We start from the raw sequence: 18549 nt of genomic DNA, 5'->3' as shown, positions 1-18549 counted from the left end.
ACATTCAGGAGCATGTTACTAATCAGTTACGCAGATGTATCTGCTGTAAAAAACACCAGTGTCCATGCAGTAAGAAAATGCACCTTCTTCATTAAAGAAAACTTCCTGAGTTGGTGTCTCAATTCATACATGATATTCAGCCCTGTGCAGAGTGGACTTTGTTCTTTGAGTCTCTACGAGAACAGTCTCATCATTATTTCTGCTTTCCCTCCTGTCGCTGACCACTGCCATCCCTTCTCGCACTACTGCCATCGTACGCAGTTTCATCCCTTCTGTGGATTGTTAGCTGTGCGCCCTGACTGTGGCCGGGCCCTGGAGGCAGCGGGGCAACAGACAGATGGCAGCACAGTTGTAAAGCCAAGGGGGTAAAAGTGAGGAGGTTAGCTGGCGTGGCAGCGGGTGAGGAGGGGGCTCCTTTCAAGGGCACATTGTGCGTTAGGTGGGAGGAGTGAGGTGGTTAGGGCGAGAACCAGGGCACTGTAGGATCTGCAGTTATGTTTGGAGTTTGATCTGATGTTAATTATAGCGCTCATGCAATGGCACAGGCTTGCACAGGCAAGTAAAATTGTTAATACCTATAATAAAACATAATAAGGTAATAAGTTTAACAGTTACGACAGTCACAGACTCAATATAAAGACTGACCCAATATTTCTTTTTCATTTGCAGCATGAGAGTTAGGCGTGCTAAGGTGGTGGGAATCAATGTAAGCAATATGCAGGCCGTGCCCATCCCCTCACACTGAAAATCCCTGCCCAAGAGGAATACTTGCTTTCTGCTGTTTCTCCAGATAAATCAATACAGAATCATTGGAGTCATTATAATCATGCCAAAAACAAATATTTGAGGACTTGAATATAAAAATATATTAGCTGCTGAAAGATTTGTGTGAGACAGACCAGACAACTGTTTTAAAACAACTTGAACATTTTATGACTTGCATTACTGCGTCGTCTGACTGCTAATTTGTTTTGACAGTTTCAAACACCTGCTCATATTGTAAGATGCTGCATCATTGATTTAGTCAAAGAATGCAAACTGTCATTGGTATCATTTGCGTCCTGCTACGTTAATAGTGGAGTGCGATATTATTCTGATTTGTTATTCAAAACAAACTCAGTGAGCTTTGGAAATACACGTGTGCTCATAAAATGTGTTTATCGGGGGATTCAGGAGAGCAAGGCTTTTCTTTTTCTTTTTTCTCACAATAATTTTGTGCTGAAACTGTGCTGCTGATATGTGTGTTAATCTCTTTCATCGCAAAATCTGAACAGGCCACAAGCAGGTTCAGATTTGTATTCTTGGCTCATCCACATGCTGTGTCTTCCTGGTTGTCAGTGTCACAGCAAAAGTAATGACTGAGCAATACTCTAATATTGACAGAGCATTTCTAAAGGTAACTTGTATTTTTACACTTGCCGCAGTTTAGGAGAAAACGTCTCCTTGTTAGGTAGGGGTCACTTTGAGCGCCAGATTTGCTCGGTGTGTCTATGTGAGGAGAGTTCCAGTGCTTCTGAATGTGCTGACAAGCTGGTTAAGTGGGGTGTGGTCCCTGGTGGCGCACTAAAGGCGATCTGTTTTACTTTTCTTGCCAGTTCACATTATCATATTGTCGTGATTATTCTACTCATAAATCTTTTCTGAATCCAAACTGCATCAATGCTGCATCAAATGTAGTTGGGTAGACTTGTCTGCAATCCTGAGGTCAATTATGATTATATTATATACATACACACACGTGTGTGTGTGTGTGTGTGTGTGTGTGTGTGGTTTTTTTTTTACCAGAGCTTTAATCTCTCTGGTGTAAAGCTGTGACAGGACCACCTGACAGGAGCTCCAGTGTGTATAGGCGTGGATAACAGAGGAATCAAATAGACTATTGGTCCCCTGCATGACACATGGATTTGATTAATCCTATTTGTATTAGCATATTAATTAGAATTAGCACATCATCGCCACATGGAGCATGTAGTCGATTCATGCCTATGTGACACACATTTTGGTGCATCCTCATCCAGCAGATAAAAGAAATCTCCCTGTACATGCTTGTGCTTTTTTTTTTTTTTTCACCTAATTCCTGAGCTCCATCCAGACTTCTGTCATTTTCTTTGAGTAACCACCCCTTCTATGAAAAATGAAGTGTTACTTGATATGCATTATAAATAGCCACCCCGTGATTGGCTGAAGCCAGATTCTCCTGCAAGCTCTTCCGTATAGCAACAGCCCCCTCCCACCTCTCCTTCTCGCCTCTTCTCCCTGGAATCCCCCTTCTCTCCTCCTCCCTCGCTCCCTCCCTCCCATCTCCTTCCCGCTTTCAAAGCGCAGACAGATCTCGTCCTCCATGTGGCTTCACCATCTACCCACAATGCACTGGGTGCAGCCACTGGCTTTAGATGTGACGGTGGTGCCTGTGCAGGGGGGCTTCTCTCCCTCCTCCCCTTCTCTGAGCCTGACTCGCTCCGCCTCTCCCCCCACTCCGGCTCCCACTGCTGCGGCAGCATCTGGATGTGGTCACCATAGCAACAGCAGCGGGCCTGACCCCACCTCCTCCCCCTTTCTCTCCTCTTCCCACACACACACACACACACACACACACACACACACACACACACACACACACACACACACACACACACACACACACACACACACACACACACACACACACACACACACACACACACACACACACACACACACACACACACACACACACACACACAGTCTCTCTCTTCCCCTCACACAGACACAACCCTCCTCCTCCTCCCTCCTCCCTTCTCCTGTTAAGCTTTTTTTTTTTTCCTCCTTTCTGGGTGCGTTTCCTTCCAGCTTGACCTGGATTCTGCGTGCGGCGCCACGTCTGGTGCACTGCATGTGTGACAGTAGTGATGATGATGAGTGTACATGGTCAACTGACCTGTTTCCAGGAACTTTTAGTATCAAACATCCAGCTACAAATGAACTCCTTTCATCTCTTCTACTCTCTTTCACTACTCTCTCTTTCTTCTGTCACTTTTTCTTTTCGTCTTCTCAGCTTGCTCTTTACTCCTGTTGACACCATCTTTTCCTGCCATATGTGTATTGTTTTTTCCTCTTCTATTTTTTCTCCTGTGCTTTGTCTCGTTTCTCACTCTTCCATCTCCCCTTTCCTTATTTTCTGTCCTTTCCTTGTTCACCATCCTCTCTGCACACTCCTCCCCCATTCACTGCCAGCATCCACTTTCACCATGTGCTCTAGAGATGAAGCAAGCATTTCAAAAAAGAGGCATGAACCAGAGTCAGCTTTATCCTCCCTCCTCCATCACTGTACTTCACGTCACACAGAGCAACCCCCCCACCCCCCCAAACCTCCTCCATCCCAAATCCTTGCCTCCTCCTCCTTCTTGTTTAAACAAAGATATGTGCCTGGAGAAGGCAAATATCGCTTCATTTTCACGTCACATTGACGCATTTAGCTCTTAAAAACATGGCATTTATTGTACATTTTTGCATTCTGGCTGTACACAGGACGCCCAGCAGCACTGTGTGCACATGGATCTGTACACCGTGTCTGATATGAGTCGTAACCATGGTTAATTCACATACAAGTTTCATTTGAAGGCACAAGAAGGAGCAGGGAGAGCAGCAAAGTGGGAACAAACAGCTCGTCTATCACATGAGATGAATTATAGATAAATTAAAGCCATGAACTGCACCTTGCCTAGATTGTTTCACTTCTTTAAGATATAGCAGCATTGAGACATAGTTTTCTGATTGCTAATTCATTATTCAGTTCTATCAGTTTTGTTGTTTGCTTTGTCCTAACTGTGTACCACTTTCAGTATCCAATGTTTAAAATAAGATATGGAAGATAATGGAAATCCATAAGGAGAATAAAATGCATTTCTTCTTGTCAAAAATGGCACCAATTTGAGTGTATGAGGTCAAAACAGCTGTGGTAATAAAGTAAAGTAACACACAGATATAAACCACATGTTGTGGCTTTGTTGGACTGAAGAACAGAGATACAAGCTGCACGCAGGCTGTCTGTGTCATGAGTCTGTTTTGTAGTTTAACGTGTATTGTTGACGCAGAACATGAAAGACATGCTGATGGATGGATGGATGGATGGATGGCTGATCGGCAACTGACATTTTTTTTCTGGGAAAGCAGTGACATTAGCCCACCTGTTAAGGGAAATCTGCTTTTTGTTGTCTCATAATCCCGTCGATGTGCTTCCACATTTTCCTTCCAAACTTAGGCTGTGAGAGATTTTTATTTTGAAACATGACGTTGGGCTCAGAGGAAAGCAAGTCACTGGAAAATGACAGCCGTGAGGGAGTGTGCCTTGATCAAATTAGTCTTTCTAATTCAATCTGTTCACAGCACTCGGACTTCATCACAGTTCATTCAGTAAGGTGTGTCTACTAATTGAGTTCTTGTGTCCCTCCCCATCCACACTCTTTAATTTGTCATCCCTTTGTCTCCCGTCCTGTTTTTCATTCTGTTCATCCCCACAACCTCAACCCGCCACCCCCCTCACCTCATTTCACCCCCCCCCCCCCCCCCTGTGAAACCTGTCCATCCTTTTGGGGCCATCCTCTCTTGTCTCCTCTGTGACTGCAGTAGAGTTGGTGGACCAGCAGAGGGTGCTGAGAACGGGCTGCTTGGTGAGCGGGGTGCACACTCCACCCATCCGACGCAACAGCAAGCTGGCCACCCTGGGTCGCATCTTCAAGCCCTGGAAATGGAGGAAAAAGAAAAACGAGAAGCTCAAGCAGAGTTCCACAGGTACAGAGGGAGATGATCCACATTTGCACAATCAAAATCATCCCGACAAATGAATGAGGCCAAGAAAAGATCGTGAGAGGATGAGATTTTAAAAAGAAGCGGCACAATGATACAAGAGAAGAGGTCCTTCTTGCTGCAACCACAAACCGTAGATGTTCACCAGAGTTTTATTTAATATTGAGATTAAATTCGTCAGAGCAAATCAAGATCCAAGAAATTTAGAAACACATTAAAAACTTGAAAACCTATTATTATTATGTATTGTGCTCCCTGTTACTTTGTCATGTTTAGAGCAATAACCGACCATTAAATTGTTATCTGATAAAGTGTCTTCATACCATATCAAAGGTAACGTCACAGCATGATCAGCTGATGTTATAGTGTGTAATTGTCATCCGTCTGTGTATCGGTGTGTTACCAATCCACTTTTTTGGTAGGTTGCTGCTGTGCTGCAGCATTATGGTCAGTAAACTCTCATTTTTATCAATACATCATATTACAAAAAAGAAAGTATGACCACGATGAAAATTTAACAACAATTTAATCTAACAATGGCTCGTCATGTTTAAAGTCTATAGATGACGATTCGAAGTTACGATGAACTGCAGCTGATAACATTTATTCATCCTGAAGGTGCAGAAGTTAACAAATTGAAGGCTGATTCAGTGACAACAATGACCGAATGAGAAGATCCTTCCAAAAAAACAAGTGTTTGAAACAGCCCAGTAAACATTGTCCCTAAATGTATTATTGCAATAACGATTGTTGTATTTTATGTTTGAACATCACCGACTAAAATGGTTCAGTGTATCAATGAGTTTTAAAAAATATAAACTTTGGTTTTATACTAAAGTGCATTTCTGAACCTGTAACCTTAATTTGGGAGTTGTGGAAATTTTTAAAAAAGATTTTAACCCAAGTATCTGAACTTCTATTTTTGCCCGTCATGTGATTGTTTTACTCTAAAATGCTCCTCCGATTCGTCCCTCAGTCACCTTGTACGTCTGCTTTAAAAAGCAGCGGTGTGTTTGCTGAACACAGGCCTAAATATGATGCTCTTGCTGTAATGGAGAGAGGTGTTGAACGCAAGGTGACTTCAACCCAGAATGTCATTTAGGAAAATCCCAGTTGGACACATTGGACATCTGTTGCAGTCTTACCTTGTTTGTTAAAGACTGAGTGACCACTGGTAGAGATGGAGGCAGACACTTAAAACGCCTCAACTTTTTTCCATTTAGCCTCAAATATCATTTTTAACAACTGAGCGACGATGAGGTTTTTACAGTTTATCCTTTAAAAACAATTCACTGTTTTCACTATTACACACGGTCCCTCCTTCCTTCAACATTTTCTGTACTCCATTCACAGATGTAGCATTATCCAGTGGTCTTTTATGCCACGATCCAAACTCCCCCACCCAGGGCTGCTGCTCAGATGGTGCGGTCCTGCTTGGAGGATTCGGGGGTCCCTTGAATCCTCACCTCACTGTCAGCAGTGTGGAATACCTGGGTCCTGAGGAGGACCACCCCCCTTCAGGTAGGACGCAAGTTTTCACTTGAACTTATGAGGTTGATGGAGATCGTATGAGATTGCTGAAACCAAGCGAAGAAAGTGCTTGAAAGAAGTTTGGAGTGGTTCCTCCTGTTGCTGGTATACCTGAATGATTGCTTTGTGAATGGGTTTTTTCTGAGTCAGGGATTACTTGCAAATATCGAGCATGTTTGAGCCAGGGCTTTTCAATCAGTCACCCTGTGCAGTCCGTTGGGGTTGTTCCTTTGTTGAAAAGCAGATCAATGAAATTCAAATTAATATAGTGAATCATGGACATCTTGAGCCAACCGATAACCTTTTGTTTGTTTAAAGTGGGAGAGTTGGATGAGGAAGACATCAAAACCTGCCGGGCAGTGGTTCCAGTGAGGATTTGGGGAAATCCACAACGTGATTTCTCAGACAAAATTACTTTTATGCACTGACCAACAGAGGGCATCAAAGACAAGTGAATTCAGTTCACTATCACATAGGGACTTCCATATGTATGCTGGACATACTGAAACTAGTGTCATTATTTCAAAATAGTTGCATGATAAGACTTTTTAAAGACCTCAGACAATTCTTTTAACTTTAGACTCAACCTTGTTTTTTATGTTTCTAAATGATCTGCCTTCACATTTTGTGTGAGTGAGCCGCGACGTAACAGCACTCATCATCCAAAAGTCCTTGCATTTAAAGATACCTTTATTTGTAGCTTTCAGTTATCTCCCACAATAACTGTTGTCTTTTGTTACTGTCCTTCAGCAGCCGCCCCTCTTCACGACTGTGAACGAGTGGAGGAGAATGTACCACAACAGGAGGAGGATGGAGACGAGGAGGCGCACCCTGCTGGGGATTTACCGGAGGGGCTGCAGGACATGGGGGAGCAGATGGAAGAACGAGCAGAGGAGGAGATTCCTCCGGGAACGTCCCCACCACAAGTACCTCCAAAACATTTGCCCCACCTGAGCAGTTGTGATGGTGAGTCCCTAGAGGTCAGGTATCACATCATTTTTGGGGGAGATGATGACCAAAATGACCACTTTCTTCCTCTCTTGTCAGATTCAGGCCCGGTGTCACTTCCTGCTCACCTGCCCAACTCCTACCTCCCCAAGGAGCCTCCACCCAGGCCCACAGAAAGCATGGCTTCGATGACCCTGCCACTACGAGGGCACATGGCCAACTCCTCAGGGTCCCCACATATAGGCAATATGATGCATCCTCCTATGCCCCCTAGCTGTATAATGGAGGAACTGCAGAGAGCCTTTGCTTCCAAGAACAGACAGGAGAGGTGAGTCTTGGCGCTGGCCCCTCGAGTCTGTTTACATAAGATGCTGCCTCAACACCATCAATATCGGATCTCTGCCATGCTCTGTTCTTTTCTTTACTATTTACATCATGCACCATCAACAACATCATTTTTTCTTGTTATTTTTTTTCTCTGGTATTTTCTCAACTCTGCAGTATGTTGTCACTTGATCGACAAACAGAGTGCACAAACGGCTCTGGATCATACCCCTCCTTTTAGATTCTAAAATAATCACAATAATAATGGCCTTGATGTTTGGTAGTGCGCATGTAAGCTGACGTTTGGTCGTTTGAATTTGAAGTTATTTGAGGGAAATGACTTAAATTGTAAATGTACATCACACATTTTCAAAAGCTTTTAGTAAAGGAGACATTTTGAGTTGTGACAGAGATGACAGGGACCTGAAATCTGTTTTGAATGCGGATATTTTCATCAATTTGGTACCTTGAAGTAACCAGTAGTGCTCCATCTGCTGGTCCCAGTCCATAAATCACACCAGGCATCTCGAACAATACCATTCTGAAATCATCAGCATGTGAAAAGAAACAAGCACATAAGAGATATGATCATATATTTTAGAACAGATATAGGCCACTGCTGCTCCATGAGCCACATGTGGCCCCAAAACTATCTCCAAAAATTAATACAATATTGCTTTCACAGGTTATCACATTTCTACCTAATTTCTGACACATACTGGGTAATTTCAGTATCAAACTGATATTAAAATCATTATTTACATGCATTGCATACATATTATGTTGATCATTATTGTGATCCTTTTCTCAAAAGTCTCAATATAGTTAATTAAATTGTCCCTAAATAAACTCGATAAAGTTTTGATTTGTGGAAAAGCACCTTTACAAGAGTGCACGTTTCACTCCTGGGACTGTTTTCATGAATCCATGGCGTGTCCTCGTCCTTGTGTCTCCTCAGTGTCCATGAGGGGTGTGAGCAGGGCTCGCCCCCGCGGCTGTGGTGTTCTGACGGACGGCTCTCGCGCTCCTGCAGCTCCGAGAACCACCACACGTCGCCCTACGGGGGCGGCTGCATGGGAGGCGGGGGGTCCGACTGGCCCAAGAAGGAGGCGGAGGAGAACAAGGAGAACATGCGGCTGGACCAGTGCTTCTCCAACACGTCGGGCCTCCCCACAGACCTGGAGGGCTGGAACGAATCGGTCATCTCCGGTGAGTCCGGGGTGGGCAGCTCAGTGTCCACAAAAAAAAAAAAAAAAGAAACAAGGTCTACTGTGGAGGGCCAAGACATAAGTTGAACTTAATTGTTAAACACAGTCTTAATAAACAGTATTTATGATTTTTTTTTTGTTGACCCTGTGCCAATCAGCTATGACCAGATCTGATTTAAAGTAATGTGGTTGTTTTCACCTCTGAGCTCTATATGATTCAGATCAGATATTCAGTATCATCTTACATTTGAAATCGTGTTGAACTCTTTACTTCTGCTTAAATTTGAGCATTGGATAAACTATAAAAAGAAGTGGAATCATAAATACCTCTGAATAATAACTTGTACTTCTAAATTAAACCAGCTTCAGGCTGTGATAACCACTTTGCATATGAAATTACTGGTCATAAAACTTGTTGAAGATTGCTATTTTAGCTCTGCATATACAACTTTGTTTTAAGTCAAATAATGAATAATATTGGGGGATTTTCTCTTTTTCAATCCAGAGCCCATAATAATTTTAACATTTTAAACCTGGAAACGATGAGTTTTGATGTAATCTCTTTAGAAATAACTGACTAAAACATTGAACTTTTCATTCATATAAACATTGTAATAACATTTGCATTTGGGGCAACACGATCAAATATAATCTTATCTCTTATCGGAATATCAACATTCATGAATTACAGTACATCTCGCAAAAGAGTGACTGAACTGCAATAAACAATGTTTCCATGCACTGGGCATTCACGGATGATCAGCTGGAGCTCTTCTGCACGATACTGTGCTGACAACGGAATGCTTTTCACTTCATTGTTTCAACATGACGCAATACCTGGAACTTTGGAGCCGTGTTACTCGAGCGTCTGTTTATTTATTGTCAAACCATATTCTGTCATATTGCAATTCGCGATGATATTATTGCTCCGTTTAACTAATGTCGTGCAGTCCTAATTTTTATATCACAGATTGGTGCAATGAGCCACGTTCAAGGTTGACAGCTTAACTCCTCTAAGTATCACACATCGACTTCCACCACTATTTATGTTTTAGTAGCTTCCAGCCAAGTTTTTACTGATGGTAAATTCAACATTACAGTTTAATCCAAACACAACAGGATGCTTTTTTTCAGTCGACAATAAAAGAGCACAAACGACTGTATGAAAATGACTTCATGTTATAGTTGATATAGTGAACTTAAATCCTGTTTCACACAGCTAGTGCTTCATATCTGGTGTACACACAGAGACGTATCCTTCAAATATATGATATTGGAGCTGTTTTAAAGCCGATACTGCTCTAAAGGTTTGTGTTTGTGTGAGTATTACTGTTAAAAAAAAGAAGAAGAAAAAAAAAAGCAAGAAATTGCAGGTCAGTGTCTTCGACGACTTATTGTGTGTTTGCGTGGTTGCAGGCACACTTCCTCGCAGGTTAAGGAAGGAGTTGCTGGCTGTCAAGCTACGAAACAGACCCAGCAAGCAGGAGCTGGAGGACAGGAACATCTTCCCAGCGAGGAGCGACCAGGAGCGCCAGGAAATCCGCCAGCAGATTGAGATGAAACTGGCCAAGTAAGCAGTGACGTCTTCTCTAGAGTAGCTGCGACCTTTACCCTCACATGTGTTTTAGTCTGGTGATGCTTGGACAGGTTCAAGAAGCTTAACTTTTTTTTTTTTTAACATGGCACAGAAAGTAGAGAACTTTGTGTTTGGTAGATTATTTCTTTGTTGCGAACAATTCTTTTGAAAAAAAAACAAACAAAAAAAAACATACAGGCGAGAGACTTTTGCATTTCTCATATTTTAAATGGTGTCACAATTTTAAGAAACATACATTTGTGGGACGAGCAGCTGAGATGAGTGTGCATTTAAGAGAAATAATTTTTGTTTGGTAGTTTGGATAAAAATCTTAACAATAAGAAGGATCCGAATACTTTATTGAACCTCGGAGGCAATAATTTATTGTCTTAGGGCTTCTTGCAGGGATTAAAAAAGTATAATAATGTAATGAATAACATTTGACACCTTGGCGGGTGTAAAAATACAAATTGTGCAATACGTACAAATATAAAGTGATATAGAGTAGCTCATACCAAGACAAGAAGAAGACTCTTTGGCATCGACAAACATTCTACAATTTGTGCTTGATCCAGATAGACAACTAATTTGCTCATCCCACAAATGTGGGTTTAAGGGGCACAAGGAGGAGTTGCCAGGGAGTTGTAGCTGTATGTGGCTGCAATTCTTCGGATCGGAATCATTCAATCCACCAAACTCGATGCAACAGCGGCATAAACTGTTTGACATCACCTGAGAAGATTTAGTCTGTTCAGATATTCTGCACTGCTGCTAATCCCACTAATGCATGTTCCTATACGTTATAAATGTGGCACCATTTAAAAGGGAAATCCTGTGGTTTCCAGAAGTAGATGAGTTCTTGCTTATTCAGTGATGTTTACTTACACACCTCACTGTGCGACGGGACAAACTTCCTAAGCGATGTGGGCAAGTCTCCTCCCAGGATTGAGCTTGATTGTCTCCCTTGAACAACAGGAGTGGGTGGAGGTAAGACAGAAAAGCAGATCTGAATGGATTAACTGGTTATTTTGCACAGACTTGATTTGTCTTGTGCAATCTGCTGCTGCTCAGATGACACTGCTGGGGTGTAAAGATTCCTGACTCAAGGCCCATATTGGCTTTGGGAAGCCTCTTTATTATATTCCACTGCAGCACTTAACCATTTTAACTCAAACTGAGACGACTCCCTTTGGAGAGAATGGTGTACCTAATCAAAGCAGCGAGCCGGCCAAGTGGAGCGATATCACCAAAATGTTTTGGCACAAGAAAAATGCTCATGTTCAGTGAGTTTCTGGATCTGATTGAATTAGCACGATTCTCACAGTCTCCGCAGAGCAACGCGTCCAGACCGACGCCGCTTCCAGGAAAAGCGTCGGTACGAGAAGAGCTGTACGTGCTATAAATGTCCCGCGGGGACATTAATAGAACAACTTGTTTTTTTTCTTATCCAACTGAGAAGCTTCTTGCCCAAACACTGACAGCAGTGGTCTCGTGTGTGAATGTGTCACAAGCTTTAAGCCTCACTAACACCAGCGTATCAAACAGGGGCACGCCGCGGCGTTACGCAACCCGACTGTGCAATAACTCACAGCCGAGCTCAGAGAGCCACCCACACGTTCCCAAAGAACGAGATCTAGCGCCTGTCTGTGAAACATCTAATAATACAGCCTTCACCTCTATTCTTACACTCCCAGGAACAAAATGTCTTATTGTCACTGGCGATACATGTGTAGGGGTGGTTGGTCTCAGGTTTGTAAGCAAACAGAGACAAAAGCTTGCATAAGGGCTTGCAGGATCGGCGTTTAGAGGTTTCACTTGTAGCGCAGAAGTGAGAAAAGCTGCGTCTTACATAATACGGGAAACAGAAATTAGGGTTCAAGTGATTCCGTCTTTTCGGATTAAAGCTGTTGGTTTCTTTTAAAGATGCAGCCCAAATTAAATGATTCAAGGAGGAGCAACAAGTATTTCTATTTATGTGAGCAATTTCTTGAATCGTGGCTGAATATAGCTCAGACGAGGAGGAGGAGGGAGAAGATTTCCTCAGATATTCATACTGAATGACAGAACAATCCGTCAGAGCTCCTCGAGATTTGAGCGTGACTCCCAATGTGAGACTCCTCGGGCTCTTCTCTCCAGAAAGAGAAAACCCCCACAATTACATTTGCTGCCGATCGAGCAGAAAACTTAAGGGGGATAATAACACCTTGTCTGTCTATTGTGTCCGTGATAGATGACCTTTCTATCTTTAGAGACTCCCCACCTCGCGATGTGCTGCAGCCGCACTCCGCTGTTTCTAATCTTAGCTCCTGACACTGTTCAATAATGCATCTCCCCATGCGCTCCCTCCGTTTCCACCAGTGTCGGGGAGTTATAATAGCAGAAATAAAAGCAGGGGAGGAGGGAGAGGAGGAGCAGACGATGCTGGTGGGGAAGCTACTGTACTCAAAGAAGAAGAAGAAGAAAGCAAAGACGTGTCCAATTTTGTCTCCTTGGCATCTGAAAGAAAAGACTGAAAGCTGCAGCCGCCCACACTTTGTTTTGGTTGTTTTTTTCATCCCTTTGTTTGGAGTCTTCCTTCCTCCAGTGGCTGTCTTAGTTAGGCTTTCTATTTCCCGCTCGTTTTACTGCAGAACATCCTGCGTGTCAAATGCAAACTACTTCGCTCCGACAAGCGTTTATGCGTCATTGTGGTATTCTAGGGATACCTTTTTAAAAAAATAGATCTTACTTCTCTTGTAAATTCACAGGCAGTGGGTGCAGTGAGTCAGTCTGTTGTCTCAGGCTGTGATTTCTTCCCAAATAAACCGTCTTCTTGTCACCTGAGAGCAGCACAGTAATGATATTTTAAGAATCACTTGGCTTCTGTGTAGGAGAACGAGATATGTGTACAATACTGACAGAGGGTTTTAATTCAATCTGCCCACCAAGAAACACAATAAGAAGGTGGTGTGTTTCTAAAAATAGCCACAGAGCTGTGTACAGAGCACACGGAGGCGTGTGTGCAGCACTGAAATACCCTCTCGCGTGTTACTAGGGAGAAGTGAGAATTCGTGCGGGAAGACTTATTGTCTTAGAGACACCAAACGTTGTTGCTAAGCAACTCGCCGGCCCGGTCAATAATACAGTGGATATTCGCCGTGGCTTTGCAGGCTTCATTTATTCAGCACTGGTGTCAGTGGTGGCGACACTTTTCCATTTGTTTAAAGAAGCGTTGTGAATTAAAGGAATCGTCACAAAGCGCCATTTCCTGTCTGATGAGAGTCAGAGGCAGTGGCGTTGTGTTTGATGAAAAACAACTGTGATCAATGGAGGAACTTCACATGGGAGGTGCAAAGAAAAAAATTTGATAATAGTGGAAAAAATGTTTTTTTGTAGGATTATTTATACGTATAAAACACAAACGGGAATTCCTACGTATAAAACACAAACGGGAATTCCTACGAACCGACTTTTGATAACTTTCCTGATACGTGCGTGTGCTCCATTTGTGAATCACACTTCCCTGAAGAGAATCGACTCGGGAGTAGCGCTACTGAATTATTCCTCATGCTATTCCTGGATGTCTAGTCACTTGCGTTAATTAACAAAGACTCCCTGCTTGGCTGTTACACATTAGGCTATACAGAAATGTGGTAAAACAGGATTCAAAAGGGAGGAGCTGAGAACAACACTGCACACATCTCTTAATGCTTTATTTTACCAAGGATGTGTCATCTTAGGTCGTGGTTTTTATAATGTGTGGGGCCTCCCGGGGGGGATGCTTGTCGTCAGAAGCGGGAAAGGTTTGTGGGTTTACAAGCGTGGTTAAACAAAATTAACAGAGATAAGTGCAGGGTCACACGAAGGCAACGTTTACACGACAACGAATTCGAGTGTATCCGCAAAACGTTCTTCACTTTTGGGGGGGTCCGTTTACCCGGCACCAGTGTGCAGATGCACTGTATCTGGGAAGTTTTTAATCCGGCTCCCAAGGTGGAAAGATTCTTTCACGGCGAGATTCCCTCCTGCAGAGACTGCCTGAGGCTACGCAGCCTGTTACTGCGCATGCACATCTCTCCCCTTTCCTCCTGCAGTTGTAAACAAACATGGCGGTACGATTCGCGGTTCTGTATTCTAGTTTTATCCTCCATGTCAGTATGGACAATAATTAATAGTTGAGACTCACCCCCGATAGCATCCGATGCGTTGTCAGTCCATGTGGATGTCGGCTGCTCTCCATTTTCTTCACGTTTATAGTGTATTGCTCTCTGCACTCACGTCTGTGTAGTTTCATTACAAAATCAAACAACAGCGCCCTCCTGTGGCCCGGCATACTAACTCCATCGTTGTCTCTGTGTCCGCTGCTGCAGTGTAAACACTCGCCAATATATATTCAGTTTTAGCCTCTGTTTCCCAACAGCTAATAATCTGTGTTACAGTAGAAATATCTCAATAGACTTGAGATTGTATGAACCTATTTTTGTTGGAAGAATAAATAATATAGTATGACTCTAGACTCATAACCGCCAGGCCTGTGTCGTGTGTGTGTGTGTGTGTGTGTGTGTGTGTGTGTGTGTGTGTGTGTGTGTGTGTGTGTGTGTGTGTGTGTGTGTGTGTGTGTGTGTGTGTACCAGTCTCACTTCGTGTGACCTAACTTTGATCGTCGACAGAGCTGGACTTTAAAGAGTCTCGTGTTAGCTGGACTGAGGGGGTAAAGAGAGTCCCACTGTGCAGCGGCATTCTGTCGTCTGTGTCCTTTCTACCTCTGGAGGTGAGCTGTGGTGTGTCTCACTCGCTGTCTGAAGCTGAGCCCTTTGAGCAGCTCGCATTTATTATTCATGCAAAGTACACATTCGTGGGGATCCCGTTTAAAAACGGAACAGAACTTTGGAGACCTTTTTAGAGGCTTTGATGGCGAGGGAACAGTGCAGAACAGCTTGAATCCAATTCTGATATTCATACAAGGGTTTTAGGATGGTGCTGCATGAGTCAATAAATTGAAGTATTATGAATTCTTTGGGGAATTAATGCACATGCCTGCATACAGGAAAGGTGTACCATCCCTCTGGTCAATGGATTCTCTTGTCCTGATTAATTATTATTATTATCATTACACAGAGGAGCAAAATGTGTTTAGGCAGAGGCTGAGAGGTTATAAAGGCAGACTTTGGATTGGAAATTCATAGGTTCAATTCCCATTGCAGACAGGTCATCACTGTGGGTCCCTGAGCAAGATTCTTGGCCCCCTGGAAATAGAAATAGGATGGATAAATGTGGCGGAAATTAATGAATAAAGTATGATTGCTTTAGTTTTAACCCAAAGCATACACTGTGTCACAGCCTTTCCGATTGAATGCCAGACCTTTCTGTATATGCAGCATTCAGAAATAAGCGCTTTGTCCAGGAGCGATGCTGAAAAGCTGTTTATAGTCTCTCCAACCACTGTACCTGCAAAGATTCTGCCATTTCTTTCTGTCTAGTGTGTCGTGTAGTATCTATGTGGCGGGAGCAGGAGTGTGGAGCGTAAATCAAGGGGAGGTTGGAGGAGGTTGGCTGGGGATGCCTTGAGTGGGAGCCCGGTGAGTCTCCGCCCCTCCGCTCATTATGCATGCAGTAACCAGGGAGACTGGAGGAGGCGCGCCCATCACGACCCGCTTCAAAAGCGCCTGTGGCGAATAGTAGTGAGGAGATCCTGCGCTGCTGCAGTGGACACCAGCTTCACCTGATATGCGGCTTGCTGACACCCGCAAGCCGTCGTGGTAGAGAGTCCTCAACCGAGAGATCCGCGCTGATTATTTATCGGGGGCTTTTTTTCCAGATGTGGGGAGCGCCTCTGCCCAAGTACCACAGCCGCGGTTTGGATGCGAGATGGAAACATAGGGGATTCCTCTCGAGAACGCGCACCGTGAAGAAACTACAGCCGGTTTAAAGAGGATCGGACCCACCCGGAGTGGAGTACGGGGGGGGTTCAGTGAAAATGGTACAAAACGTGGTTCTGGTGTTTCTCCGCAGGAGGCTGAGCCAGAGACCCAATGTGGAGGAGCTGGAGAGTCGGAACATCCTGAAACGTAAGTTTTACCACACACACAGCCTCCTCTCACGATCGTAAATTAAAACAAGAAAATAAAAGTAAAGGTTAGAATCCCTCCATGACAGGGTCGCTCCATTAAATATTTGCGCTTGGATTGCATTATTTAGGAGCAAAAGGACGCATGGGTGCACGCTGCCTCTCTTTACTGTAACCTGATAAATTCTTCACGACTTTTCCTCCATGCATGCTATTCAGAAATATTCCATATTGCCAAAATAGTCATGTCTGTGCTTTATTGTCTCCAGAGAGGAATGATCAGACCGAGCAGGAGGAGAGGAGGGAGATCAAACAGCGGCTCAACAGAAAGGTACAACATCTTCACTTTATACCTTCACATCTAAATCCTTGCTTCATTCAACATTCATCTGAACTTTGGTCCATTTTTTTTAATAAATTTTTTGTTGTTGTTTCCAGCTCAACCAGCGGCCCACAGTGGATGAACTCCGAGACAGAAAGATTCTCATCCGCTTCAGTGACTATGTGGAGGTGGCCAAAGCTCAGGACTACGACAGGAGAGCAGACAAGCCGTGGACTCGCCTGTCAGCAGCAGACAAGGTGTGTATGTGTGCATGAAACGGTCAGATCGCTGGGTCCCACTGGACTTCATCACCTGCCAACAATCATTTCAATTCGTTAGTGAATGAAAGTTTACCATTTAGGTCAGTCTAATTTTTTTATTTTTATTTTTTTATAAAGATCCCCCAATTCTGTGACCCATCACTCAAGACGATCGGCATTACACGCTGTTAATCAGCTTATCGCCCAAAATCCTGTTCCCGTTATAAACATTAAAAAAAGAGAAAATTCATACTTTAGCCCGATTATTATTGCTGCGGTCACTTTGCAGCTCAGGGGTTGTAGCAGCTCGCTGGCTCAGGATGCACTTAATGATGCGCTGATGTTTTTCTCCTCCTCCTCCTCTTCCTCCGCGCAGGCTGCCATCCGAAAAGAGCTGAACGAGTTCAAAAGCACCGAGATGGAAGTGCACGCCTCAAGCAAACACCTAACGAGGTCAGTATTGTGAAGTGCATGTCTGTGAGTTGGGCAAATGCATATGCATGTTCTATTTTTAGCTCCAGTGGTCTAAATTTAGCTCATCCGGAGACCACTGGGGAGCTAAAGATAGATGGGAATGCTTCCAAAGTGGGGAGTGGGGAGGGGGGGGGGGATTGTCCTCTGAAGAGCTGGAACTACCAGGCAGAGAGGGGGAGATGGTGAAGAGGCAGCGTCCTTGGATAAGCCTGTTTGGAAAGCAGGGTCCTTTGCGAGGTGTAACAGTGACCCAGAGGGAGGATGGGAGAGAGTACGTGTCCAGACCATTCAATGACTGATGCTAAAAATAGAACAGAACTGATTAATGGCTGCAATAATAGCTGAGCACAATGACAAAGTCACGCTGTGCCCTTCTTGGATTTTCTCCCCCCCCACCCCACCCCCCGTAACACACTCCGTGTTTCTCCTCTCCAGGTTCCACCGGCCATGAAGGTGGGGAGTTTCTTCTGTGAAGAAATGCTGAGCTCAGAAATTTTCCTGAAGCTTCTCGAAGCTGCTTAAGTGGCGAGCGTTCAAAAGAGCCTGGAGCCTCGTCGTCTCCAGCGTGTCTTTTAAAATTCTTCCAGCGCCCTCGTGTCAGCAGTGTGACGGCGCGGCTTGGCGAGAGGGGATGAGGGTGGATGTTTGCGGGCGGCGCGTCCCGGCGCCGACCGGATGCCACGCCGAAGCTGGCTTGTGGAAGAGACTTTGGTGGAGCCTCCGACTCTCAGGAAAAGAGCGGAGGAGGAGAAAAAAAACAACAAAAAACAATCTTGTCATTCTGTCATTGTTGGGGTTTTTTGTTTTTTTGTTTTGTTTTTTTTGTACTAATTCATGGACTCCTTTGCCGAGGCGGTGTGAATCTGTGTCGTGGGAAGAAGTTGTGCATGTGACCAGCTTCATCTTTTCTTAACTGATGAAATAATGTGACTGTGTAGAGACGGTGTGAGGGGAGGGATTTGATATCGACTGTACATACAGTATGTCAATCAGAATGGGATTGTCAATGTCTTCACTGAAAAGAGAAATACCTTTGTAAGCTCCACTTGTCTTCAAAATACAAGGTCTTTTTTTAA

At 43.9% G+C, this 18549-nt stretch overlaps 1 protein-coding gene across 1 annotated transcript in view; it reads left to right on the top strand.

Annotated features, from left to right (window-relative positions):
* The window catches only part of phactr3a (phosphatase and actin regulator 3a), a 41092-nt gene extending 22545 nt beyond the window's left edge, over positions 1–18547 (top strand). Inside the window, exons 2-12 of the mRNA XM_080470145.1 lie at positions 4606–4770; positions 6139–6306; positions 7066–7281; positions 7363–7591; positions 8546–8796; positions 10212–10365; positions 16363–16418; positions 16687–16748; positions 16856–16996; positions 17376–17452; positions 17909–18547. Of these exons, the coding sequence (XP_080326271.1) occupies positions 4606–4770; positions 6139–6306; positions 7066–7281; positions 7363–7591; positions 8546–8796; positions 10212–10365; positions 16363–16418; positions 16687–16748; positions 16856–16996; positions 17376–17452; positions 17909–17924 (1535 nt within the window). The 3' untranslated portion in view covers positions 17925–18547. The remainder of the gene's footprint in view (positions 1–4605; positions 4771–6138; positions 6307–7065; positions 7282–7362; positions 7592–8545; positions 8797–10211; positions 10366–16362; positions 16419–16686; positions 16749–16855; positions 16997–17375; positions 17453–17908) is intronic.
* The last annotated feature ends 2 nt before the right edge of the window (positions 18548–18549 follow it).

Source organism: Lipophrys pholis, assembly GCF_963383615.2.
Source record: "Lipophrys pholis genome assembly, chromosome: 8".
NCBI classification, from domain to species: domain Eukaryota; kingdom Metazoa; phylum Chordata; class Actinopteri; order Blenniiformes; family Blenniidae; genus Lipophrys; species Lipophrys pholis.
Note: the sequence above shows the minus strand (reverse complement) of the source record. Positions and strands in the feature narration are given on the sequence as shown.